At 39.9% G+C, this 26,954-nt stretch overlaps 1 protein-coding gene across 5 annotated transcripts in view; it reads right to left on the bottom strand.

Moving 5' to 3' along the window:
- Window positions 1–26,954, bottom strand: part of TNS3 (tensin 3) — a 246,082-nt gene that overhangs the window by 117,289 nt on the left and 101,839 nt on the right. For all 5 annotated transcript variants that reach the window (XM_032182218.1, XM_032182221.1, XM_032182222.1 and 2 more), the window contains 3 exons: window positions 16,230–16,271; window positions 1,083–1,132; window positions 79–250 (listed from right to left, as the gene is read on the bottom strand). In XM_032182218.1, coding sequence (XP_032038109.1) covers window positions 79–250; window positions 1,083–1,132; window positions 16,230–16,271 — 264 coding nt within the window. The remainder of the gene's footprint in view (window positions 1–78; window positions 251–1,082; window positions 1,133–16,229; window positions 16,272–26,954) is intronic.

The following is a 26,954-nucleotide window of genomic DNA, read 5'->3' as shown; positions in this document are numbered from 1 at the left end:
ATAATGATACATGTAAACCTACAAGTGGTCTTCCTGCAGGACAGAAGAAGATGCAGCACTTAAGACAGACATACATACCAAGTAATTATCACCATGTTTGGATTTGAGCATTCGTGTTACATCTTGTAGATTGTGGAGATAAGTTTCCTCAGAACAGCTAGCAGGGAAAGATACAGCAATGATCCGTTCCGTGATGTAAGTGAGGTCAAGTTCATAGCCCTCCTCCATAATGTGATCAAAGTCTGCACTTCTGTGAAGAAATTATACATGGCAGTTCAGAAAAAAGCAGCAGAGTATATAAATGAGAAGAAATCGCAACTTGGACTGATACAGACAGCATTTCATGTTTGCAAAGCTTTCATTAAAATTACAATTTATTAAACACCTATAAAGCTCAAATTCTTAATTTTAGTCTGTAAATAGAGGTAGCCAAAAATCAGAGTTCTTCACATCAAAACTATAATGAAAAAATCTCTACAACCAATAGTGTAGAAAAGCAGTAAGATGAATACAATTAACTTTCACAAACACTAGTGCAAGAAATGTGGGAGTTAAGACAAAGAAGAACAAAAACAAAAATCCCCACAACATACAGATACTTATGGCTGCACAGGTCTCTTTCTGTAGAACTCTACAAATGCTTTACAAATTAGTAGATTCACCAGTGGTCTGTAAAACATTGCAGATAGATACCATCTTGAAAACTGTTCTGAGAAACACTGAGGTAACTCCAAAACCAGTCCCCAAACTGTAACAGACACTAATATAATACAAATAATTGTACAGGTACAATTATGTACAAATACTGTTTCCTTTACCTTCTGCTCCTTCCCCCAGTTGAGGGTGAAACCAGATACCTTACCTGATACCTATATCCTTCCTAATAGAATAATCAGAAGACGATAGTCACTAAGTTAAAAGTAAGCTCTTCAAATATGCCCGGCTTTTATCTCACAGAGGGATAGTAAAAATTAACTTTGCACAGCTGGACATGTCTCAGAGAAAGCTATCTCAAAAATCTAAACCACAAATAACGTGACAGCACTTGACACTACTAAACCAAATATTAAAGGAATACCTACTGTGATCCCTTGTCACAACTGAAAGAGTTCTTCGAAACACTGCTGGAATTCTGGAACAAATAAAGCAGAGGGGTCAATCCAGTAGCTTTCTTGCTGCATTTATGTCAGTGTTCCTGCTTCCCTCCCCCCCCCCCCCCCCACCCTCCTTTACTACATCCCTACTGTGGAAAACTATTACAACAACAGGATAAGAGAGTAGCATCTTATGTTTTAATCACAACTGTAAACACTGTGGTTATGAACCAGGTTATGTCCAACTCCTCATGCAGGACATACACGGACTCACTACTACCAGAAAAGTAATGGTTGTCTAACATCGTTGAAGTCTTTGGTAACTCTGCACTATGATTAAAGCGGACATTCAACAGATTTCTCAGAAGCTGGAGCTTGAATCAATAATCATTTTGTCACTTCTTATCAGAGGAAGCTGCTATGTGACTGCTCATTCAGATTAAAGAGAGGTTTAGTCATAACATTTATCAGGAAAGGTAGAAGCAATGGATAGATCTATGTGACCAACAAAGACCACGGAAGTAGAGGTGAAGATGTTCCCCTAATTCCTTTCTACTTACAAAACCAAAATTAACTGAAAAACACACTGAAAGCTTTCTTATGGATTTCAGTTTTTACCTATTGACTTACTGTAGCACTTCTGATGTATTATAGCCTTCACAATCCAAAGAAAGGGTTGAGTAAAAAGAAGCTGAAAATACCAATAAGTTTCCTTATCTTCTGTTGTTCTATTTAAGTAAAGACAAGAATTCATGGAACTGGGAACAAGCACTTCAGTGAGGCACACCTTTTGCAATCAGGTGTACTTGTTTAAAATTTGCCAGAACAGCTCATTTCCAGAAATTCTGGAAGGAAACATGCCAGTCATGTGTTTGTATGCACCCTAGCTTTTGATATACAGTGCCACTGTGTGGAAAGTTTTAAGGCCTAGCACAAGTTTTGGTATATATTGTCCACGTAGCCAAAACAGACAGGGTTTATCAGTTTTCCAGCTCTTGCCCTTCCACTATATGAGCTTTTCTGTGCGTTTTTCTGTGTAGTAAGTATAAATTCAGGGCAGGAAGATGGATGAGGTCTTTCTCTAATGGAGTTACTGATGCATGATATTAAAGTGAACTTCTAATTTTCTGTATAAAAAGATGTATCTAAATGTAAAATTTGTTGTTGATGCTTTTCTTATTATTATTTAGTGTTAGTGTAATAATAGCTGCCCGTTTTTCTAAAAACCTATTCTGGAAGGGTTTCTGTCCCCTCTAGGTTTCTCTGTTTCTCTCATTACATGCAAAGGGAACTTAGGTGACTACCACACGGGTAGACTGAGTCAATGAAGTCACTGAGAGAGCTAAAATTAGGTGAGAGAAACTCTATCACTAAGGTTCATGGAGGAGAAAATTGTTACGCTCTTTAATGCATAGTTACTCTTACTGAACAAAGGGGAGTACAGAAGTCATACTAAATTCTCCTAAAGCAAAATGACTTCAGTTCATGCTTCTGCTTAGACTTGCAGGACTGTTACTGGAATACATTGAGTATATGTTTTGATACTTTCATAAGAGAATCAGTTGATAGGTATTCAGGTTTGCAGTCAGAAGGCTTAAGCGTTGCATGGTCTCAATAGCTGCAATACTCTCATCTGTCATTATTGGTTCTCTTTTACGCGAATACTTTGATTAAGCATAAGAAACTTCCCATGGTCTACAGATGGCACAGAGAACTACTAAATTTTAGTTAACCCTTCAAAGATTGTCTTGTACATTATATGTTGACTACTGTCGGCAAATGGACAAACAGTTGTTGGCTCTTGTTGACAAATGGACACCGTTAAGAACACTCCCCCTATTCTTCTGCATGTTCTCTAGGTTCTAGTCGCTTCCTCCACTCCTCCATGTCTTGATGCTAGTGATGTATCCTCTTTTTTTTTTTTTTTTTTTTTACTTTTTTTCTTTTTACTAATTGTTTTGTTTACTAGTTGTTAATGACTACACCACTATCTTTTCCCCTTACAGAAAAAACATTTAGTAAAATCCAACAAGGAATCATAAGAATCATTTAGGTTGGAAAAAATGTCTGATATCATCAAGTCCAACTGTTTACCTAGTACTGACAAGTCTACCACTAAACCGTGTCCCTAAGCATCATATCTACACGTCTTTTAAGTATCTCCAGGGATGGTGACTCAACTACTTCCCTGGGCAGCCTGTTCCAATGCTTCACAACCCTTTCAGCGAATAATTTTTTCCTAACATCCAGTCTCAACCTCCCCTGCTACAATTTGAAGACAAGAAGTAATGCATGGCATGTCAGAGAGGCAAAATGATTGCTGAAATACCTTTTTAAAGGTTTGGTGAAACACACACCATATATACACACACCTAAATGTGTTCTCAAACGCATGAAGAAGCTGTAAGAGCATTTCTTTCAAAAGACAATCTGTAAATGTGAGCCATATCCTTCCATGCTTCTGACTTAATTTAGGTTTAATAGCCAATTAAAACCAATCTTGAACTTATGTAGCTGTCTTTCATTTTTCCATCAATCATCTCTGTGCTATTTCAGGTTAATTTCACTAATACCAATGCATTCCTCTTCATTTAGAACCAAAACATTATATATCTAACAGCAGAATACCAGTTTCACCAGGTACAGAATACAGATGCGTAGGGCAGACCACACATAAAGGCAAAATCAACTCCATCCATGACTAGCCCTGCAAGACAGCAAATAGAGGATAGCACCTCCCAGGATCAATGATCGCAAAGAAATTCTTTCAAAACTAGATCTGATTTTCATTTTGTGTTGAGGAAAGGAACAAAAAATAATTGCTCAAAATGAGGTGTTTAATTACTCATGGATAAAAAATCAGAGTAGTAATGACCATAGATCCAGTGGTAACAGCGCTTCTTCTGTTGCCAGTAGGGCAGACCACCTCAACGTTATTTGTCCTTTGAGTTTTTCACATGTTGTTTTCCCCTGTTTCCCTAGGACTGCCTGGCAATGCAAACAATATCATCAGTCATTTGAGAGGTAGAGTTGTAAATAAAGAAAACTTCTTCATTTTACCTACTCATTCAATTTTAGTGACTTTTTAAATATATAACACACAGATCAATCCCAAATAATTACAATAAAAAGTTATCCCTAGTAAGTGAAAAGAACCTTTTGGTGAGATAAATTTAGCTAGTCATTCCACGAAAGCCAGAAGGGGGAAGCAATTGCTTTTCAAGTGACAACTGTCTTTTCTCCAGGCACAGAATGATTCTATTGGGGAACAAATTCTTTGTATGTTACTGTGTATTACTGTCCTTTTCCGGTGAAAATTCAAGCCATCAAGCTCTTCCTTTTCACATCCTCCTTGCTCCTTTTATCATCTTTGGCACCTGCACCCAGTTGTGGGTTCAGTGCAGAGCCTGATAGGCCAACTTTCTCAATAACGCAGTTCTCAGAAGAGACCACCCCAAGGACCACCAAAAATTTGATGCAGAAGCTAAGAAACAACCCCATATTTGATTCTACATCATTTTCACCAGATCACAACAGTCATCAGAAGGTAAATGTCCCAGCACAGCTTTGCTCTACAAATTCAGAAAAAAAAAAAAAAAATTACACTGGTACAGTACAGGGCATCTGACATAGGTATGGCTGCAATGCTAGCACTGAGTTTCCAGACACTTTCTGCACTAGTCCAGAGCAGAAGGAACACAGAAATAACCTGTAATAACCTAAAATAAAAAACAGAAAGAATAAGAAATAACCTTCCTGACAAGCTCACATCCCCTCCCTATGAAGAAAGCCTATGAATAAAAGGCTGTCTTTCAAGAGAAAAAATGAGGATTATAAAGTAAAAAAAAAAAATCATGGCTATAAAAATGTTTTTAAAAAATATATCTGGATCTGTATATACATATATGTATCTGTACATCCTTTCAAGATCTTGAATACAACTTTGATGAATAATAGTTGGATGATGATTAGTACACACTTCATAGGCTAAAACCCTCATTAGTAAAGTCTCAAAGAACAGACAGTTTATGGAAAAGCTAAATGGTGAAGGGTGATCAGTTTTGCCCAGATAAATTCATTTGTATAGTGTCAGTATAGCGCTTTACTATTTTTTATGCAGCAGTCTGGAAAAATCAAAAACCTATTGTGCAAACTGCTGGTGTCCAATACCAAAGCAGAACTAGACATGTGGGCCACACGTTGGGTCAGAAATACCAGATGTCACAATGATTTATCTGGTTTGAGATAAGGCAGTCTAAGGAATGAAAATTCAAATGACAAATCATTCAGTAGCCTTTTTCCAAGGCCATGCTTCTGGCACTGAGGAACAGTAATACAATGTCTGCTTAAACGCAATCTCAGCAGAATACAAGAACTACTGGATTCAAGGACTGGGTTATTTTAAGCGGCTGATAGCTCTCCATGAACTACATGCAGTTCTGAGTAACAGCATTACTGAAAACTCATGCCTGCAGGACTGGATATGCATTCATCCAGTTCATCTTCTCTCTCAGGCGTCTTCTTGGAGTGAGCACTAACAAGTGTAAGGAAGGGTCAATGAGCAGAAACTACAGCTATCAGAAATGTTAAGTGAAATGCAACTTAATGGGTGATCTGTAACTTAAAGAATCAGGGCACATTTTGGAAGAATGGCAGACTTATTTGTGATATAAATATTTTATTTATTCCTATTTTTAATGTTGATATAAACACCAGGCAACTTGAATCTCTATATAAAATTAAATGCATTTTACATAGCTTTTAATTACCTCACGAAACTTTTTGCCACATAATTGTTTGAAATACCACCAGTTCAAAGAGCCAAAAATACAACTATTAATAGACAGATAATCAAGAGAACTGAATGCATTTTCACAGAGTCATAGAATGGTATGGGTTGAAAGGGACCTTAAAGATCATCTAGTTCCAATCCCTTGCCACACCTCCCACTAAATCAGATTGCTCGAAGCCCCATTCAGCCTGGCCTTAAACACTTCCAGGGATGGGGCATCCACAGCTTCTCTGGGCAACCTGTTCCAGTGCCTCACCACTCTCACGGTGAAGAATTTCTTTCTTATATGTAATCTAAACTTACCCTTTTTTAGTTTATAGGCATTATTCCTTGTCCTATCAGTACCTCCCCAGCTTTCCTATAGGCCCCCACACTCCCTTCAGGTATTGGAAAGCCTGCTATAAGGTCTCCCTGGAGCCTTCTCTTCTCCAGGCTGAACAAAGCCAACTTTCTCAGCCTCTCTTCATAGAAGTGCTCCAGCTCCTTGATCATCTTTGTGGCCCTCTAGACTCATTCTAATACTTCCATGTCCTTCCTGCGCTGGGGGCCCCAGAGCTGAATGCAGTCCTCCAGGTGTGGTCTCACAAGAGCAGAGTAGAGGCAGAGAATCACCTCCCCAGCCCTGCTGGCCATTCTTCTTTTGATGCACCCCAGCATACAGTTGGTTTTGTGGTCTGCAAGAGCACATTGCTGGCTTATGTTGAGCTTCTCGTCAACCAACACCCCCAGGTCCTTCTCCTGAGGACTGCTTTCAATCCATTCTCTGCCCAGCCTGTATTTCTGATTGGGATTGCCCCAGCTCACATGCAGAACTTTGCACTTGGCCTTGTTCAACTTCATGAGGTTTCGCACAGGCCCTCCTCTCACGTCTGTCAAAGTCCCTCTGGATGGCATCCCTTCCCTCTAGTGTATCGACCACAATATACAGCTTGGTGTCATCAGCAAACTTACTGAGGGTGCACGCAATCCCATTGTTCTTGTCACCACAGAGATGTTAAATAGTGCTGGTCCCAATACTGACTCCTTAAGAACACCACCTGTCACTAATCACCACTTGGAGGATGAGTTGTTGACCACAACACTTTGAGTGAGATCATCCAGCGAATTCCTTATGCACTGAGTTGTCCATCCATTAAAGCTATGTCTCTCCAATGTCAAGTCAAGGATATCACAGGAGTCAGTGTCAAATGCTTTGGACAAGTCCAGGTAGATGATGTCAGTTGCTCTTCCCCTATACACCAGTGCTTGTAACCCCATCATAGAAGGCCAGATTTGTCAGGCACAATCTTCCCTCAGTGAAGCCATGTTGACTTTTACCAGTCACCTCCTGATTTTCCATGTGCCTTAGCATAGTTTCCAGAAGGATCTGTTTCATGATCTTGGCAGGAAAAAAGGTGAGACTGACTGGCCTGTAGTTCCACAGGTACGTGGAACTTTTTCTCCTTTTTAAAGGAGAAATGTATTTATTGAATTTTAATTTTATTATTTTTAATTTATTTATATTTATTATTTATTAAACAATACATTTAAAATGTGTCCTTTTTCTCCTTTTTAAAAGGGGGTCATGTTTCCCCTTTTCCAGTCAGTGGGAACTTCATCAGATTGCCACTTCTCAAATATGATGGACACTGGCTTAGCAACTTCATCCATCAGTTCCCTCAGGACCCTTGGATGCATTTCTTCAGGTCCCATGGACTTGTGCACCTTCAGGTTCCTTAGATGGTCTCATACCTGATCTCCTCCTACACTGGGAGGTCCACCGCTCTTCTAGCCTGACGTTGTCTTCTGGTGCTTAGGCTATGTGGTTAGAGCTCTTGTTGGTGAAGACTGAGGCAAAACAGTCATTAAGTACTTCAGCCTTGTCCACATCCCAGGTGACCAGGTCTCCTGTTTCCTTCCAGAAAGGGCCCACAATTCCCACAGTCTTCCTTTTATCACTGACGTACCTAGAGAAGACTTTCTTATTGCCTTTAATGTCCCTGGCCAAATTTAATTCATGGGGATGGACTTTAGCTTTCCTAACCTGATCCCTGGCTGCTTGGGCAATGGCTCTGTATCCCTCCCAGGCTACGTGTCCTTGTTTCCACTCTCTGGAGGCCTTCTTTTTCTGATTAAGCTTCGTCAGGAGATTGTTGTTCATCCATGCAGGTCTCCTGGCATTTTTGACGGATTTCCTCTTTGCTGGAATGCATCACTCCTCACTGCCGTCAGGATCCTGAACTCCACCATTTCATGATCACTGCAGCCAAGGCTGCCTTTGACATTCATATTCCCCACCAACCCATGCTTGTTGGTGAGAATAAGATCCAGAACAGCACCTCTCCTCGTTGCTTCCTCTGTCAAAGCTATTTTAACAAAGTTTATGATAATATATGATTATATGACAATATAATATGATAATATTGTATGATAATAAGTTTATGATAATAAAGCTTATGATAATATTTTCATTCTCTAACCATTCTCAAGTTCTCTAACCTGTTCTAAGACATAATGCAACAGTTTTGTACACTTCGGGGTACTGGAGACAGGACAATGAAGTACACCAGTCATGTGCTGTTCCATGATTATGACTCCTACTGTCACAGTAGTTGCTTTCAGAAGCTACATGGAAACATCGTTAGATGTCTTGCATGAGAATTAAAATTTGCATAATCTTTTGTCTTCTGGTTTTAGAATGATTCCTAATGTGAGAAATTAAAAAAAAAAAAAAAAAATATGTATTGTGAATATAAATGGTTCTCTGTTACTATATTCCTGCAGGAAATGTTAAAATAAATAAGACTTTGTTATAATTGATTCTCTGAAGACAAGTTTTTTAATTTCTACTGCAAATAGCTTTTTGGCTGTACATTTTATTTTTGTTCTGTATACTGCATTCTGTAAAAGTAATCTGTTCACTTGTATAGTATAAAAGAGTCAAGACAGATGTGCTCCCTGCAAGCAAGCAGCAGTGTCTGCAGAAGTTACAAATCCCAGCTTGCTCTCTCCCTGCTAAAAACCAGCTTGACTTTTAATCAATCACGGGAGCCGTTTTGTTCCCATGATTCTTCCCCTAAACACAGCAGTCAAGATAGGCCAGGCTGCCCTAAACAAGTTAACTATGGGACTCTGTAATTGAGTTTTCGGGCACTTGTATTTGGAACTCCCTCTGCCAGTTTGATGCACTAACAAAAAGTCAACCAGGGCAGGAAGACCGTTTTCCAACTCATTTAGGTTCAGAAGAATGTCTCTGCCCAAAGCCTCAAAGATCCTTGTATAACTGGGTCTTCAATCCATCTTTTTCACTTCTCTGAAAATCTGAAATTCATAGCAAAGAAAAGGCACAGAAAAAATTGTTTCTACTAAGGGAACTTCAAGTGAGAATACTGAATGTGCCCAAGTTCCATACTCACGTAAAAATGAGGCACAACTTATGTTTATATTACATGGCCAAACAGCCCAAAACTCCCACACAGGCACAAACAGTAAGGGGGAAAAGAACACAGGAGAATAGAAGTTGGGAATGACAAGGACTATCAAAAGGAAGTCTTTCCCCAAAGCCTGGGGTGTCCTTACAGAACCACTTCATCCCTCTGCCAGCTGAAAAGGAAAGACCCGAGAGAGCATGGGTGGAGCTGAGTAAGACAGCCCTGTCTGCTCCCTGCATAACAACCAGTGCAAGTAAGAAAACTCAATGGATGATGGTAGTAGGAGACTTTTTCTGAAAGGTAAAGAGACACCCAGGCACCCATTTGCCTATTTGATCTGCTCTTGAGAGAAGTCTGCTGTTTGGTAGGGGCCCATATCAGGGATGTCACCAAGAGACTGTCAAGCCTTGTACAGCCTAAGGACTATTACCCACTGCTGCTGTTTCACATGGGCATCAGTGATGCAGCCAGGTGACTGCACAAGTTGTGGGTGTTCCATCCCTGGAGGTGTTTACGGCCAGGTATCTTTGCCCACGGCAGGGGGGTTGGAGTTAGATGGTCTTTAAGGTCCCTTCCAACCCAAACCATTCTATGGTTCTATGATTTCACCTCACACACAATTTTACAGCTACACATATTTCTATTTGGAAATCCATAGCACTTCTGAACCCTTAGTTCTATAATGTCAAGATTAACTATTCATACTGAACTTCGTGAAGTTAGCAACTAGCCCTAACCCCTACTATGTAATACACAATACTACAGAGAAACCCTGCTTAGGTGAGTTAGTCATGTCAACACTGGAATGTAGCCAGGATACACAGCAGCCTCTTTCAAGTCATTCCAAAATCGTTAGTGATTTGCATGTGCCTTGCAACATTGCGACTTTTATTTTAATGGATAACTAATAAGCGTGCGGAAAACCACCAGAAAAGTTAAATAACAATTGGAATGTCTCACTATAAGCATTTCAGGAAAAGGGATAGCAATTTATTTATATGGGAGTAGTTTTTAAAACAGTTGGGCTAGCTGGACATTTCTGAGTAGATGGTGGGAGTCTTTCATACAAAGAATGCTTCAGCAACTTTTCTCTTACAAATGACAAATATTGCTTGGCACCGGAAATAGCAAAGGGAAAGGAATTCACAGATCCAACATGATGAGTCTGCAAAACTGTTTGCAGCGTGTTCCTGTTGTTCTTGCTAAAAGCTGCAAAGCTCTGACTCTGGTGGCATGGTAAATTCTCTACACCAGCTAGACACTCTTAATCAGTATCGAGCTATGAGACTTTTTCCAAATGCCTCAAAATATTACCATTTTTTGATAACAACAACTGCACTGTGTTTCTCACTCCTCAGCAGAAGGTTTGGTATGTTAGCCTGAATGAAAAGGAGCTGACTAACGGGAATGAACAATAAAATTAAAATTCAGGTAACTCTAACATTACAGATGTCCTTGAAGCAGCATCATACTAGCCACAATACACACATTGATTACAATTATCTGTAGGTATGATCTTTTTCCTTAGCTGTTAACATACAGTTGTCTTCTGTGGTTAATATATACTGCCTCGTAGCAATGAGTGATCTTTCCAAATAATTTTCCTAAGTCTCCAGTGAGATTCAAAATGTTTTGGTTTCTCTTCCTAATCTTTAGCCTCTTATTTTTCTCCTTTGCTCGTTATTTCAACTTCCTGCTTTTCTCATTCAGGCACACGCTGTACACTAATTCAATGCAAAGAAGGCCAGAGTTTCTCTTTTAAGAGCTAATCAAGATACAGACCTCATTTCTGACAAATGTAATTTATTTCACACTCTTCTCTGTTGCCCCGTTTCCCCCTTTTATGCAGGAAGAGTCTCACACTTCCATGTTCTCTGTTTTTGTTTTTTTTTTACTCTTTTTGAGTTAATTTCAGATCAGTATGCTCAGGCTGCAAATGCATGAAACTGCTGGCACACAGCAATGCCGAGACATGGCACCAGTCTGCAGGCTCCTCCAAAGGCAGATGACAATGGTCTGTTTTGTGAGCCTAAGAGAACCAGGTGAGTTTGATCTCACCAGGAAGCAATGTGCGTATCTCCCTTAACACAGACCATTATGTCAAAACCAGACAATGCACAGCACTATATTATATGTTATTGTATTAGTTAAAACAAAAAAGTGATGCAAAATACAGACAGCTCTTTGTATCTGCTGACAACAGATGAACGTAGGTCACAATGCTGCTAATAGGTAACTCAATAATAAGGTTACTCACAGGGAATATCTAAAAGGCTGGGATCAACAAGATAGAATTCACCCAGCAAGGGAATCATCCAGCAGTCACTCAGAAAGGAAATTCACCAACACTTCGATACCGTCATTTACTACTTTTGGGAACCAGAGAAGCAGAAGTTTTTCAGAAGAAAACTAGCAATCACAAGGTGTTTTACTGTTCTCCTTTCCTGAGACTGTGTGACACTGGGAATACAGAAAAAGCCATTCTTCTTCCAGGGGAAATGCATTTGACAAATTTCTTTTACAAAGACAGACCATATTGCTACTTCCATCACCTCTCCTTAGATTAATTTAAAGCTGCTGCAAAGATGACTTCTATACAACTTGTAAGGAACCCTTCAGCTTGCATACAGAGAAAGCAGAAAATATAGCAAAGGTAGCTTTGCAAGCCTTACGTAGCTAGATTTACTTCCCCAAGAAAGTAAAAGTCCATATAGCAAGAAGTGAGTTCTACACACTTCCACCATCCCTCTTCCATGACATTGCCCATATGTAAACTTTCACCCAAGGCACAGTTCTAATCTTACAGCTGTTTCACATAGCTCTCTACAAGACCAAAGTTCCACTGCAAACATAAGGGAAACTTACTACGTCTGTATTTAAGTATTATTACGTTGAGTATTATGTAAGGAATTTACCTCAACTGACTGAAATAATACATGTGTTCCAGCTCTGGTTGTAGCACAGCTTCATAATTACTTCAGAGGTTTGAACAAGTTTCCTGAATGAATACTATCCACAGGCAATTCAATTAAGCACAGCAGACACAACAAGGTATGCAACAAGAAATATAAATTACTACATTAATTTACACCTACTACATTAAGGATGAGGCTCTGCAGAATTCCTGTACAGCACAGCTCAATGATACTTAACACAAAGTTCATGTATGTGTGCTCTATTTCCTAATTCTCTAAAAACAACAGTGGTATCTACAGTGGAAAGAAAAGAACGTGGTGGCAGAAGAACAGATCAGAAGTAGATCTCCTGAGTTTGTCTGACCTTGCTGAAGATGCAAACTGAATCAGATATTCATCCATAACTTAGCCCTTTACTAACAGAAAATTACATGTGCTGATGGACAGAATTCTTGGAAAGAGACAAATCACTTCTGTCAGCCTTTAGTTGAAACAAGAAGCCTTGTTTTCTTGTTTTTAATATGTCAGTATTAAAATGTAACAAAATTTTGGCTCTGACACTATCTAGAATTCAAGCCCAAACTTTTATGTTGATGTTTACACAGCTTTCCTGTAAAGCAGTAGGGGCTGACGTTAGAAATATTTTTAGTAGCCACATTGCTGGGAGAAAGCAATAAAACTTTTCTTTCCTGGACCAGATGTTACGAAACAAGATGGAAAGGAGATGAAAGAACAACGAAACACCAGAGCCAAAGAAGGCTCAGATGGGTTAAAGCAGTCTCTTTCAATTTCATTAATACAACAAAAAGAAGAACAAGAATGTGTGATGTTTTCACACTGTTGGCTAGCTAAGATAAGCTCTTTTACAACCATTCTCTTCCTCCCCCTCCTCAAAGAAACAGGGGGAGAAAATATGATGAAAAAACACCTCATGGGTTGAGATAAGGACAGGGATATCACTCAGCAATTAACCACTTCAGGCAAAACAGACTCTGCATATGGAGACTAATATAATTTACTGTCTATTACTATCAGGCCAGAACAGTGAGAACTAAAAGCAAACTAAAAACACGTTCCCTCCCCCTATCTTCCCACTTCTACTTTCTCCCCCTGAGTGGCACAGGGGTACAGGGAAGGGGATTTGTGGTCAATCCATAACACTGTCTCAGCTGCTCCTTCCTCCTCACCCTGTTCCCCTGCTTCAGTGTGGGGTCCCTCCCACAGGATGCAGTCCTTCCTGAACTGATCTTGTGTGGGCTTCCCACAAACTGCAGTTCTTGAAGAACTGCTCTAATATGGGTCCGTACCATGGGGTCCATCCATCAGGAGCACACTGCTCCAACCTGGGTCCCCCATGTACAGCAGCTCCACCAGACCTCCTGCTCCACACCATGGCCTCCACTCCACAAGCTGCAGTTCTGGCCTGAAGTCTGCTCCTGTGGGGGCTCTCCATAGCCTACAGAATCCTCCAGGCCATATCCACCTGCTCCACCACAGGCTCCTCCATGAGCTGTAACGTGGAGATCTGCTCTGCAGAGGTACACCATGGGCTGTGAGGGACAGCCTGCTCCACCACAGGCCCCTCTGTGGGTTGGAGGGGAACTGCTGTTCTGGTACCTGGAGCACCTCCTCCCCCTCCTTCTTCACTGACCTCAGTATCCGCAGGCTTGTTTCTCTCACATTTCGTCACTCCACTCTCCCAGCTGCTGTTGTGCAGCAATTTTTTCCTTTCTTAAATATGTTCTCACAAAGGCACAACTAGCATCGCTCAACTTTGGCCAGTGGCAGGAGGGAGCTGCAGGGTGTGAGCTACAGTCATGGATCACAGAACCAGAGCTGCAACAGCCCCATCAAGGCACCACCTGCATCTTGCCACTAACACATAGCTTGCCACTAAGACTGTTTTCAAAATTGCTAGCTGTGCATGAGCTACCACATGTACAGAAAAAAAAAGGGGAGGAGAAACATCTTTGCTTGTCTAGTAAGCTACCACTACAAAGAGAAAGCTCCAGTGTGTTCAGATGTAAAAAAATTAAGCTAACAACTTCCTACTAAAAACAACAACAACAAAAAAGATTTTCCTCACAATATGTCTCATTATTTTGCTTCACATTTCTTACATTAGAAACAGCTATCAAAACCAATTATTCACATGCATGTAACAAAGAAGTTTGTTCTGTTCTGATTTTTTTTTATATTTTTAGGTGATTTGTCTAAAAAGAAGAACGAAGCAAATAGACAAAATTTTGTCACTAGGTATTTTAGCTGTTTTCAATAAATATGATCTAGTAACTTAAAGATTACTGCAACTTTACAAGAAAACAGTGGATAATAGTATGGATCCAGTGTGGATAGAGAATACTTTGGCTGTACAAAAAACATTATTGCCACCCTAAATAAACAAACTATACTACTAACAACAAAGTCTTTGTGATGGTCTCCTGCCTACGTAGATAGTCAAGGATCAGAATTCTTCACAGTATGCAAAGAGCGACACCAGAAGAAGCCTGCAGCACTGAACCACAGATGACACTGGAAAAAAGTGCAACATGCAAGACAAACACAGTGAAATAGATGCTCATTTATTGCAGTAGAGAGCTGCTCTTTAACGATCAATTGGTGAAGGCCACATGTCTTTTAAGTCTTTACCCTTGCTCCTTTTTAAATGCCAACTTCACCTTTACAGCGGTGAATCAAATACCTGCATCACAGTTAACAGATAGTTAACTACAGTTATCTACCATGATTTATTTCAGGATCAGAGAAACCTGGCATCTCTGATAAAACATAACTGCAAAGGTTCTCAAAAAGACCTTTGTTCCTTCCTTGTTTTACTTATTTCACAGAAATTGTGCTAGAAATGTATTCATACGTGATACCAGTATTAAAATATTGAGTAATTCCCATTCGCAGAATTTTCTACATCACTTAGAAGACTAGGTTCTATTGCACTACAGTATATATATTTACTATTTCTTGTACCACTGGAACTACACCAGCAACAATAACAAAGAGTTGGTAAAGAACATCTAATTTGTTTTGTATATAGTGTGGCACATTTGAACAAATAAACGCAAAAAGATTGATTACATATTGACCACAATAGAAGAACTTTAAACTGTTCTTGCTGGGAAAAAAGCCTCTTGAATTCCTGAACCCCTCTAGAAGTGACCAGTCTACAAACATTTTAGTATTTCTCTTTAATTCTCCTCTGCTTGACTTAGATAAAAGGAACTGTTATGGTTTTGGTTTGGATAGAGTTAATTTTCTTTGTAAAAGCTTGTATGATTCTGTGCTTTGGATTTTTGACGACAATAGCAGTGATAACAGAACAATGTTTTTTGTTCTTGCAGAGCAGTGGTTGAACAGAGTCAAGGACTTCTCTTTTTCTCGTGCTGCCCTGCCAGTTGCTGGGAGGAGAGACAGCCAGGACAAACTGACCAAAGGGATATTCCATACCGTATGACATCATGCTCAGCAATAAAAGCTGGGGTAAAGGAGGAGGAAGGGAGCACTTACAGAGTGATGGCATTTATCTTCTCAAGAAACCATTATTCATGATGAGCCTGCTTTCCTGGAAGTGGCTGGATATCTCCTTGCCGATGAGAAGTGGCAAATGAATTCCTTGTTTTGTTTTGTTTGCATGTGCAGCTGTTACTTCACATAGTTAACTTCTTTATCTCAGCCCATGAGTTTTCTCAGATTTATTTACCTGTCTGATTCTCTCCCTTATCCCACCTGGGGACAGTAAGAAAGCAGCTGTGTGGTACTTGGCTGCCTGCCATGCTCGAACCACAACAAGATCACAAAGTTCATTTCATTGTTCATGCATAAAATGGGGGAGGTGGGGAAGAGAGCACATAAGGAATCCCAGAGACAATTTTACACAGTGTAGAAGCCAAAGAGCATGCCCTGAAAAGGGCTAGCATTTAACGCTTTGTAAGGATGTAATAAAACGAGCAATAACAAAAAGGAAAATAGCAGGCCAAGCAAAAGAAAAATAAATAAAATTACTTACAGTTCTGGTTACATGACTTTTAAAGGCCTCAAAGTTGTTTGCCTGCAAAATGAGAAAAATGCACAAAATGGACTTTATTATTCCAGATAGTTAAAATATAAGAAATCTCCTTCTAACATATTCACACAACAACAAAAAAATAAATGAATCATTCAGAAGTACACATACATTCTACAGCATTAACAACCAAACTATCTTTCGAACAGATATGGAAAACAAATTGATTTTACATCATCAGATGTAAAATTTGGATTAACATCATCAGATGTTAATTCAGATTTTGTAAACCAACGTTCTGAGGGTGCTTTACTCCAAGTTACAGAATACACAGAGAAAGCTATGCTGTGCATTCCCTCTTTTATTTTTTTCCAATTTCTCATTCTATGCTTTTTGATGGAAAAGAACACTTGTGTGGGTTATTGATAAAGTGAATTATCTTGGCTCAGTCTTTAAGTACAATGTAAAATCTGTTTGCTGATTTAAAACACATTAAGTTGTATCTGTTGAAATTTAAGGCAAACCTTTTAAGAAGTTTAGCCAATCCGCTAATAGGAGAATCTAACTGGAAAAAAATAACCACCAGAAGTACAACCATCAGTACATGCTTTTTTAATTATGACTCTCCAATTGGCATGAAATTAACGTAATGTAATAGGGAAGTACATTGGCAAGATTGGGTAAAAAGACCTCAAGTCTTGCTTTAGACTTCAACAAGGGCAAGATTTGGCATTTCATAAAAGCAAATAACCTAGATTAGGGATTTCACCATGCAGTATCATGTGAGAACAACAGAACTACTTCACCTTGAAATACACTCAGCCAAATGAAGTAACACTGGAACTAAATTGGTGCTATATAAAACTGCACCAAACTTCAGTATGTTCTGTTCCACACGTCTAGAATGAGAGGCTACTGTGCATAAAGCAATATATTATGTTTAACAACTTAGAAATATTACTTCCAAAGACAATTTCAAAATTTATGAGAAAAAAAAAAAGTTTCACTCAGAAGACACTGAAGCATTCAAACTGCCAAGACAGGTTGTGGATGCCCCACAGAATGGTTTGAGTTGGAAGACATGTTAAAGTTCACATAGTTCCACCCTCAACCCCTCCATGGGGGATGCCTACCACTAAATCAGGTTGTGAACGTCCTCTGGTTTGCACAGGTCCACCACTCAAGTCTGTCAAGGTCCCTCTGGATGGCATCCCTTTCCTCCAGTGTATCAACCACACCACACACCTTGGTATCATCAGCAAATTTTAGGTTCCTTAGATGGTCGCAAACCTGATCTTCTCCTACAGATCATTCCTCCAGTCCCTGCCCCTTTTTCCTCTGGGACTTGGGCTATGTGGGTAGAGCACTTGCCAGTGAATACTGTGGCAACAGAGCTGTTCAGTACCTCAGCCTCTCTGTGTCAGTTGTAACCAGATCTCCTGCTTCCTTCAGGAGAGAGTCCACATTTCCCCTAAACTTCCTTTTATCACTGACATATTTATAGAAGACCTTCTTGTTGCCTTTAACATCCTTGGCCAGATTCAATTCTATCTGGGCTTCTGTTTTTCTAACTTACTCTCTCTCTGGATGCTCAATGTCTCTGTATCCCTCCCATGTTATCTACTCTTGCCTCCACCCTCTGTACATTTCCTTTCCATTAGTGCAGCCAGGAGCAACTTGTTCATCCATGCAGGCCTCCTGGCATTTCTCCCTGACTTACTGTTGGGATGCATCGATCCTGAGCTTGGAGGAGGCGATCCTTGAATATTAACCAGCTTTCTTAGGCTCCTCTTTCCTCCACGGATTTGTCCTATGGTACTCTACCAAGCAAATCCCTCAAAAAGGCTGAAGCCTGCTCTCCCAAAGTCCAGGTCTGTGAGCATGCTGTGTAGGTAGCTAGGTAGGTAGGTAAGAAGGGAGGAAGGGAGGAAGTCATATCATGTGTCTAAGAGCATTGTCCAAATCCTTCTTGAACTCTGGTAGGCTCAGTGCCATGACCGCTCCCTTGGGGTTCCAGCATAGCATAGAATCAATAGAGAATATCCCGAGTTGGAAGGGACCATTAGGATCATCGAGTCCAACTCCTGGCACCACACAGGTCTACCCAAAATTTTAGACCACGTGGCTAAGCGCACAGTCCAAACACTTCTTAAACTCCAACAGGCTTGGTGCAGTGACTACTTCCCTGGGGAGCCTGTTGCAGTGTGCAACCACCCTCTCGGTGAAGAACCCCTTCCTGATGTCTAGCCTGAACCTCTCCTGCCTCAGCTTGAAACCATTCCTGTGGGTCCTATCACTGATGACTAAGCAGAATAGATCAGTGCCTGCCCCTCCACTCCCCCTCACGAGGAAGCTGTAGACTGCAATGAGGTCTCCCCTCAGCCTCCCCTTTTCCTATTTTCCTCTTTTTTACATCAAGTTTTCACTTCTTATCCTAAACTCCTCTGAAGTGTTGCAGAATGCCAATTTAACAGCTGTTTTTTTTCCAGAGGTGACTACATTTTATTTTAGCAGTGGATGAAGTGATCCCTGTTCTGTATAAAATTTCTATGTGAATTTTTCAACCTTGTGAAACTATTTCTGGACTCTGGAGGATGAAGATACAGATGGAATGTTAGTTGTAATGGTAAAGCTGTTATTACAGCTGCGGTCTAGCTGACTGCAATTTGTAACAGGATAACAGGATCATAGATTGGTTTATTTTATTTCATTTATTTTGTCATTCCCCCCCCCACCATCTTCCACTAGATCAGGCTGCCAAAGCCCCATACAGCCTGACCTGAAACACTTCCTGGGATAGCAAGGAGGAAGAGACAACCCCTGAAGGCTGAGGTACCCTTGCAGATCAACTTCGCTGCTCTGTGGACTGAAGAGGAAGGATTCATTATATCATGAGAGACACTGGCCCTGACACTAAGCCAGCTTGATCTTCTCCCTGTGTAACAATTAGTGCAATCAAGAAAAGGCGATCAAGAAAAAGTAATAGTTTTAGGTGACTCTCTTCTCATTTGCCAGCCAGAACCACTCTCAGGAGAGGTATGTTGCCTACTAGTGACTTTGCCAAGAAACTACTGAAACTTGTACAGCCCACAGACTATTCCGTCCAATGCTCTTATTTCATGTGGGCACCAACACCACTGTCAAAGAGCAGTCCAAAGTACGTCATGAAGGAATACAGAGCCCTTGGAGCTGCTGTAGGAGGCTCTAGATCACAGGTGGTCTTCTCTTTAATCTTGCTGGTCAAAGGAAAAGGCTTTGAAAGGACCAGTTGAATCCAGCAAACCAATGACTGGTTGTGGAACAAGTGTCATATCCAGGTATTTGACTTTTTAGACCATGGGACCCTGAGGAACCTGGTCTACTGGGGACTGATGGGACTCATCTGTCAGAGGGAGGGAAGAGCATCTTTGGCTACAGTTTTGTCAAGCTGGTGAAGAGAGCTTTAAACTAAAGTTGCAGGGGAAGGGGAACTCAACCCACCCAACTTTTATTGGCAAGCATCAGCACTAGATGCCCAGGATTCTTCCCCTCTTGAGAGACCCCACCTAGAGTACTGCATCAAGTTCTAGACTACCCATCACAAGAAAGACATGGACTTGGACCAGGTCCAGAGGAGGGCCAGCAAAATTATCAGAGGACTGAAATACCTCTCCTGTGAAGAGAGGCTGAGAGAGTTGGGATTATTTAGCTTAGAGAATAGAAGGTTCTGGGGAGAGCTTATTGCGGCCTTTCAATAGAGGGGGCCTACAAGAAAGACAGGGAGAGACTCTTTGTCAGGGACTGTAGTAATAGGACAAGTGGTAACAGTTTTACACTAAAAGATGGTCATTTTAAACTAATCATATGAAATCATTTACTACAATGGTGGTTAGATACTGGAACAGGTTGCCCAGTGAAGCTGTGGATGCTCCATCCCTGGCAGTGTTCAAGGTCAGATGGGATGGGGCTTTGAAGGTGCCCCTGCCCACAGCAGGGGGGCTAGAACCAGATGTTGTGCAAAACATTCAATGATTCTTTCTGCTGAACCACCTTGTTGACCAACTTAAGGACAGTGAAGTAACTTACAGCTTGGTAGATATTAAAAATAAAATTTCAAGCAGCACATACACACTCAGGAACATGTTTCCCCATCCTAGGAATACCAGCATTTGCCCAAGACGGGTACCCCAGCATATGTGTTGACAAGTACTCCAACATACTTACATGGCCACACAACTCCCCCATGCAGACATCAGTAGCATTACCAACTGAAAGCGTGACTCTAAGACCTGCTGCAAGAACAATGTTTTGACACCGAGCTGCAGCTTTTCAATTGTCAACTGTTTTTTTTGGCAGGTCACTGATGTTCATTTTCTCCCTAGCAAAGATTCCACCATAGCAAGGAAAAGAAAATAAACTCCTATCTAACAAAAAAAGCAAAATCTTATGATCTTAAAAACTCAATACCAAAACTGTGAAAGTCCTCCCCCTCCTTCCCACATCCTTCTACTCCAATTTTCTCCATATAATTCGACAGGACTTGAGTCCTATTCGTTTCAGGTACACCATTTCCAGTTCCTCAGTTCTTTCCCACTCAGAAAACACAGTGCAATAGGCAGAAGACCTGCACCATCACATGGAAAACATGACTGCAAGCTAAAGTACCTCATTAGGTCTCGTTTTGTTATTAATGTGAAAACATTAACATAAAGCAAATTAGATCAGGATGACTTCTGACGTAACAGTGAACTAAAATTGAATGGCATCCTAGAGACTGAACATTAGTTAAGCAATGAATAAACATGACCCACTGCTATATGATAAAATAATTGGACAAAGCATCATAATTTAACATAGAGGATCATACTCATTTGCTTCACAGTTCTGTCTGAAAACAGGGAGTCCACGCATAGCTGTGCTTTTTAAAATTAATGACTATTAGAAAAATTTATTTTGAAATTAATTGTACTGAATTTGTTGTTTTCTTCTGAAAGACAGATTACTAGTCCTCCATTGTGCTGTAGTACTCAGTCATACAGAAACAAAGAAAAAAATTATATATATATATATATATATATATATATATATATATATATATATATATATATATATATTAATGTTTGGCTGGAATGCTCTTCAGGGATGGCTACCCTTCTTTCATTTTACACATTCCAATGTAGACAAAGCATTTCCAAAGATTAATTAAAAGCAGACTCACAAGGGACATGAGATCTGTCACTCTCACGACAAACTACATGTGAAACAAGAAAATTATGCAGAACAGAAGAAACCTACTCTGGAGCATGCATTTTCCTTTTACAGCATTGTCAAACACAACCTATTTGCTGCTTAGTAAAGTCAAACAAACTTGAAAAGTTTCTATGACAACTTAAAACTAATGACACTGAGGAGTTTGAAACACAGATAACACATTTAATTTCCCGGTAGCTAAAATAAAGCTGGGAAGGAAGAAAGAAGCGTATTATGCCTTGCAAGAACATCATGCTGCTGGATTTAGCTGGCATGGTGTATAACGTCACATTTCTGGAAAGCAGATGCTTCTGCCCTCCCGGAGTACCATATTCAGCAGGAAGGTTAGAAATCAGTTTGGAGAAAATAAGCAAGCAACATGCACTCTCCCTCCTGGCAAATATAATGACTGGTTTTTGAATCTCATATACACTGCACAGCTCAAATCAGAAGTACTACTTTTAATTATCTTTTGATTTTTTTTGTATTCAGTCTGATTCTTTGTCCCTTTTACGGCTAATATATTTATGAACAAGTCATTGACTGCCCTTTAAACTTTTTTTTTATCCCCTACTTTGCAGACCCATGTGGTCCATGGTCTTAAACTAATAAGCACCTGAAACATAAGAATAAAAAATAAAACCCATATAAATGCAACATAGAGTTGCCCACATCAAACCCTTCTGGAGATCCATAAATTCAAAAACATTTGAAAAATAATCAAGTCAAGTGTTTCAATTCGGACAGCAGCTCACAGGTTTTGTCACAAAAGTGTCTCATCAGTCCCTGCTTCTGCTTCCTATGGCACTGGGAGAATATGACACCAATGAATCAAGAAAAATAAAAAGCTTATTAGTTCACAAATCTGAAAGAAAGGAAGAAAAATCTCAGCTCAAATCTTAATAAGGCAACACTGAATAGCAAGAAAAAGCCATGTTTAAAAAAAAAATCACTGCACCTTTGCTTACTCATCGGTTCAGCAAAGCTATATTACCAAAAGCAGAGAAATGTTATTTCCATAAAGGTTTCTCCAATGTCCACTTATTTCTTTTCATGGGGACACAGCCATTATGGCCCTGGACAGTGTCAAAGCAGGAAATGAACAGGAAAAATAAATAAAAAAAAAAATCCACTAAATACTCCTAACCTTTATCAACAAACTACAGAACAGCACAGTACTTTTGCATTCCTCTTTCCATGATGTACAGCCATTTTCATGAGTCAGGCAGTTACAGCATGGAACAGTTGCTGGAAGAACTGTTCTTGTGAGATTGAGGAAGGGAGACCAGGAAGATGATAGCAACAAGGGGGTCTGATAGGCTGTGTGTCCTTTATCTCCACCAAATCATGCTTGCTACGTGTATCGTGCTGGATTTGTGTACTCTTCATCGGTTCTGTGAGCTAAAGTTTAGATGCAGTAAATGGGGAAAAGAGTCCCAGTAAATGTTTATTTTCCTAGTTTTCCACACCTAAGATTTCTATTCTCCTGCCTGAAAGAAGAAAGAAAAAAAAAAAAAAAAAGATAACCCAGAAATGAATTAGCCATAAGTTACAGAAATATACCACAAATCAAACCCACTTGATTCAATTTTCCTGTGAAGCTTTTACTGATTTAAGCCAAAAACCAAAACTGCAGCTGGCAGAGCAAAGTAGTTGCATGTGTCAATTCCCAGTTCAGCTTAGTCATTGTCACTATATTGCAGGATATCTGAAGGTTATACCTGCTTAACCCAAGTTAACAATCTTGTATTTTCTAGTACTTAGATCCCACTTAAAATGAAACTGGAGAATGCAATCCTCCATCTACACGGCCAGGCCTTCCCAACAGCACATATGGTAATTCAGCCTCAGATTTCTCGGAAAATCTTTTGCAAGCTCACATTAACAGGAAATGGGCTGTGCTCCATGGGAAGAACAGACTGCTTCACTTTTTTCTTTTTTTTTTCTGTGAAGATGCATGTAAAAAGGAAATGAATGTGATAAGGATAAAAATACACTTTATTATGTCTACTGACCTGTCTCAGTCAAAGCATCTGGGGAGGATTGCACTCAACAGTCACCATGGTAAAAAAGAACAGGAGGGTTTTGCTAAAAGGAACTTATTTTCTTTCAAACTGCTACAATACTGAATTTTCCTGTTTTCTGTTCTCCTTTCTTTTCCCCATATACGCTTGTTTCATTTTTTTCTCCTTTGTATCATTATGCATTTTCACCAAAATTCACTGCTTAGAAAATTCTTCTTAGAAAATGTTGCCACACTTCACTTATAAGCGAAGGTATCAGAGTCTCTACACTACCTCACATCTCAAGTAAAACTGAGATACGTAATTAGTATGAAGGCACCTAACTGCCTTTGTGATGCCATCACTCACTTCTTCAACAAGGAAAACAGAACTAAGCAAAACAAACAAACCAAAAAGAGAAAACTAGAACCCCCCCTTCCCCCACCCCCTCCCCAATTTGTATCAAAATGACTGAGCTTCCACTGTAGCAAGATAGTTAAACAAAATTCAGTTTTAAATGATAGCACAATTAAAGATAGGTAGCTGGGAAAGTGTCCTCTTAATCTTTCCATATTGCAACAGCTCATTATGGAATGTGATGTTTAAATGGCAGCACTACAGCTATGAAGAACTTCTTGACAAGCAGTTTAAAAAAAAAAAAAAAAAAAAAAAGAAAAGAAAAAATAGGGTGTAGAGGTTAAACATGAAATTTCTCTGGTAAAGATCTCTACTTAACTCTGCCTTAAAACTGAGATGTCATGCAGTGATAAGGACCATTCAACAGACACAGTCAATTTAAGATAAGAATCTATATTATGTTAAAGAGGTTCAGGCTTTCACATCACATTTCATTAATGCAAGACATGGAGCAGGACATGTGATGGACCTCTAAGGAATTAAGATTTCATTTCCTATATTCTTTTTAAAGGTACATGCCATGCAGGATGAAAAAAAAAAATCAGTAGAGGAAACAAACTTACTACTCTCTTGATGCACCTTAAACTGTCATGGAATACTTCCCAGAATCAAAAAAGGATCTCAAAATAATAACCTTTCTTTGGCTTTTCTTTTATTTTTATCTTTTTAAAATAATAAATAAAATGAAAATAAGTTAGAGCTTCAAGGTTAGGACCTATCCCTTCCCTTCTTTTTGTAGTATTATAAACGAGATTTAAGAAAACATGTACTTGTTAGGATTCTTTTTATTTAAAAATGTTGATTTTTTTTGGAAATGTGTTGATCTTATTTTCTATCCTTCAAAAATAAGATCCAACAGTTCCAGAAAGTCTATTTAAACAGCGTTGCCAACTTTGATTTTTAAGAAATTTTAGGAGAACTGTTACATAGGTTCATTCAGTTTTTGGATACAAAAACAGTGCCCGCAGCATTTTCATTTATTTATTTATTTAAATTTTTCAGTCTTCCTACACATCTCTGCAATGAAAGTCTATAGCCACAAGTAACCCATCAAATAAAATGAAGGGCATCAGAATAGCTCTTATTTTGCTAGACACTTGATTTGAATTAGTAAAGTAGGACTAAAATCATCCCCCTTTCTCTGGACTAAAGACTGTATGTGACAACATCAAGCAAGTAGTATTTGTACACATAGCAGCTTGTTTATATTTTAGCACCTGAAGTTCCTAGCAGCTGCATTAGGTTAGTATATGAGGGTCCTGATGTCCTTACAAAACTTCAAGATACGTGGCTCATGAGAAATGAAAAGAAAGGATCGCTTTGGAAACAGACATCCAAGCTGAAAATAATCAATAGAATCCACATTCTGAAGAAAAAGAGCATCTGTGAATTTCATCTGTCTTCAACAGTCTTCCAGCAGCCATGACACTGAGAGTTTAACTACACTTCTTGCTATAACCCACATTAAGAGCAGCAATACAGACAAGTGGCTAATTATATGTAGCAGTAATTTAGAGTGGGCATATGTATTGCTTATTTATATGAGAACTAAAAGGTTGGAATTCCTTGTCTGGACTGAATGAGGACAAATCCACGTTTCAGTAGAGAGTTGTAATGCAGAAACATTTTAGTTACTTTGACCATGGTACTGCCCCTCCTGATTATCCAAAGATCTCAACTACTTGTCCTTCATGTTCTCCGTATTCTACAGTCAAAATACAGGAAACTTGCTTATGGCTAATATGGTCACAGGTGATCCTACTTCAGAACAACAGAACTCTTCACTAAACAGACAGTTACATTCTTAGATTAGGTGTTGTGCTATGTCACATCAAAAGCAAAAAAAACCACACCAGTCAATCTCACTCTCAGTAATAAGTATATAATGAAAATAGAATCATAAAACGGCTTGGGTCAGAAGGGACAACTTCTCTGGGCAACCTGTTCCAGTGCCTCACTACCCTTACAGTGAAGAATTTCCTCCTAATGTGTAATCTACATCTATCCTCTTTTAGTTTAAGACCATTCCCTCTTGCCCTATCATTGTCTACCCAAGCAGAGTCCTTCTCCATCCCTTTTATAAGAGCCCTTTAAGTACTGAAAAGCCACAATGACGTCTCCCTGGAGCCTTCTATTCTCCATGCTGAACATCTCCAGCTTCTCAGCCTTTCTTTGTAGGAGAGGTGCTCCAGCCCTCTGATCATCTTCATGGCCCTCCTCTGGACTTGTTCTAACAGGTCCACATCTTCCTTGGGCTGGGGACCCTAAACCTGGATGCAGTAGTGCAGGTGAGGCCTCACAAGGGCAGAGCAGAGGGGGGCAATCATCCCTCAACCTGCTGGTCATGCTTCTTTTGATGTGTGTTGGAAGAAGCCAGGTGAAGGCCAGGATGCAGTTGGCCTTCTGGGCTACAAGCATGCACTGCTGGCTCATGTCAAGCCTTTTATCCACCACAACCCCCAAATCTTTCTCCACATGGCTGCTCTGAATGAGTTCTTCTCCCAGCCTGTACTCATGTCTGGGATAGCCCCAGCCCAGGTGCAGCACCTTGCACTTGGACTTGTTGAACCTTATGCGGTTCACATGGGCACACTTCACCAACCTGTCCTGGTCTCTCTAAACGTCATCTCTTCCTTCTTTGCTATCAACTGCACCACTTAGCTTGGTGTCATCTGCAGACTTGCTGAACATACACTAGCTCCCATTGTCTACGTCGTTGATACAGATATTAAACAGTACCGGACCCAAGACAGACCCCGAGGAACACCACTTGTCACCAGCCTCCATTTGGACATAGAACCATTGACCACAACACTGACCCACTTACAGTGGGAGGGACTCTGCTCACCCAGCCCCCAGCTACAGGTCTGGGGACTCAAGAGATGTGGGCAGCCTGACCACCAGTGAAGACCAGGGCAAAGAAGTTGTTAAGTACCTCAGCCTTCTCCACATCTGTAGTTACCAGTTGTCTGCCTTCATTTGTCAGAGGTGGTATGCTCTCCTTAGACTTTCTTTTGCAGGCAATGTACGTGCAGAATCCCTTCTTGTTATTCTTTGCATCCCTCACAAAGTTTAGTTC

The sequence above is a fragment of the Aythya fuligula genome, chromosome 2 (assembly GCF_009819795.1).
Source record: "Aythya fuligula isolate bAytFul2 chromosome 2, bAytFul2.pri, whole genome shotgun sequence".
In the NCBI taxonomy this organism is placed as follows: Eukaryota; Metazoa; Chordata; class Aves; order Anseriformes; family Anatidae; genus Aythya; species Aythya fuligula.
The sequence above is the reverse complement of the archived record's forward strand: the minus strand, read 5'-3'. Positions and strand labels throughout refer to the sequence as shown.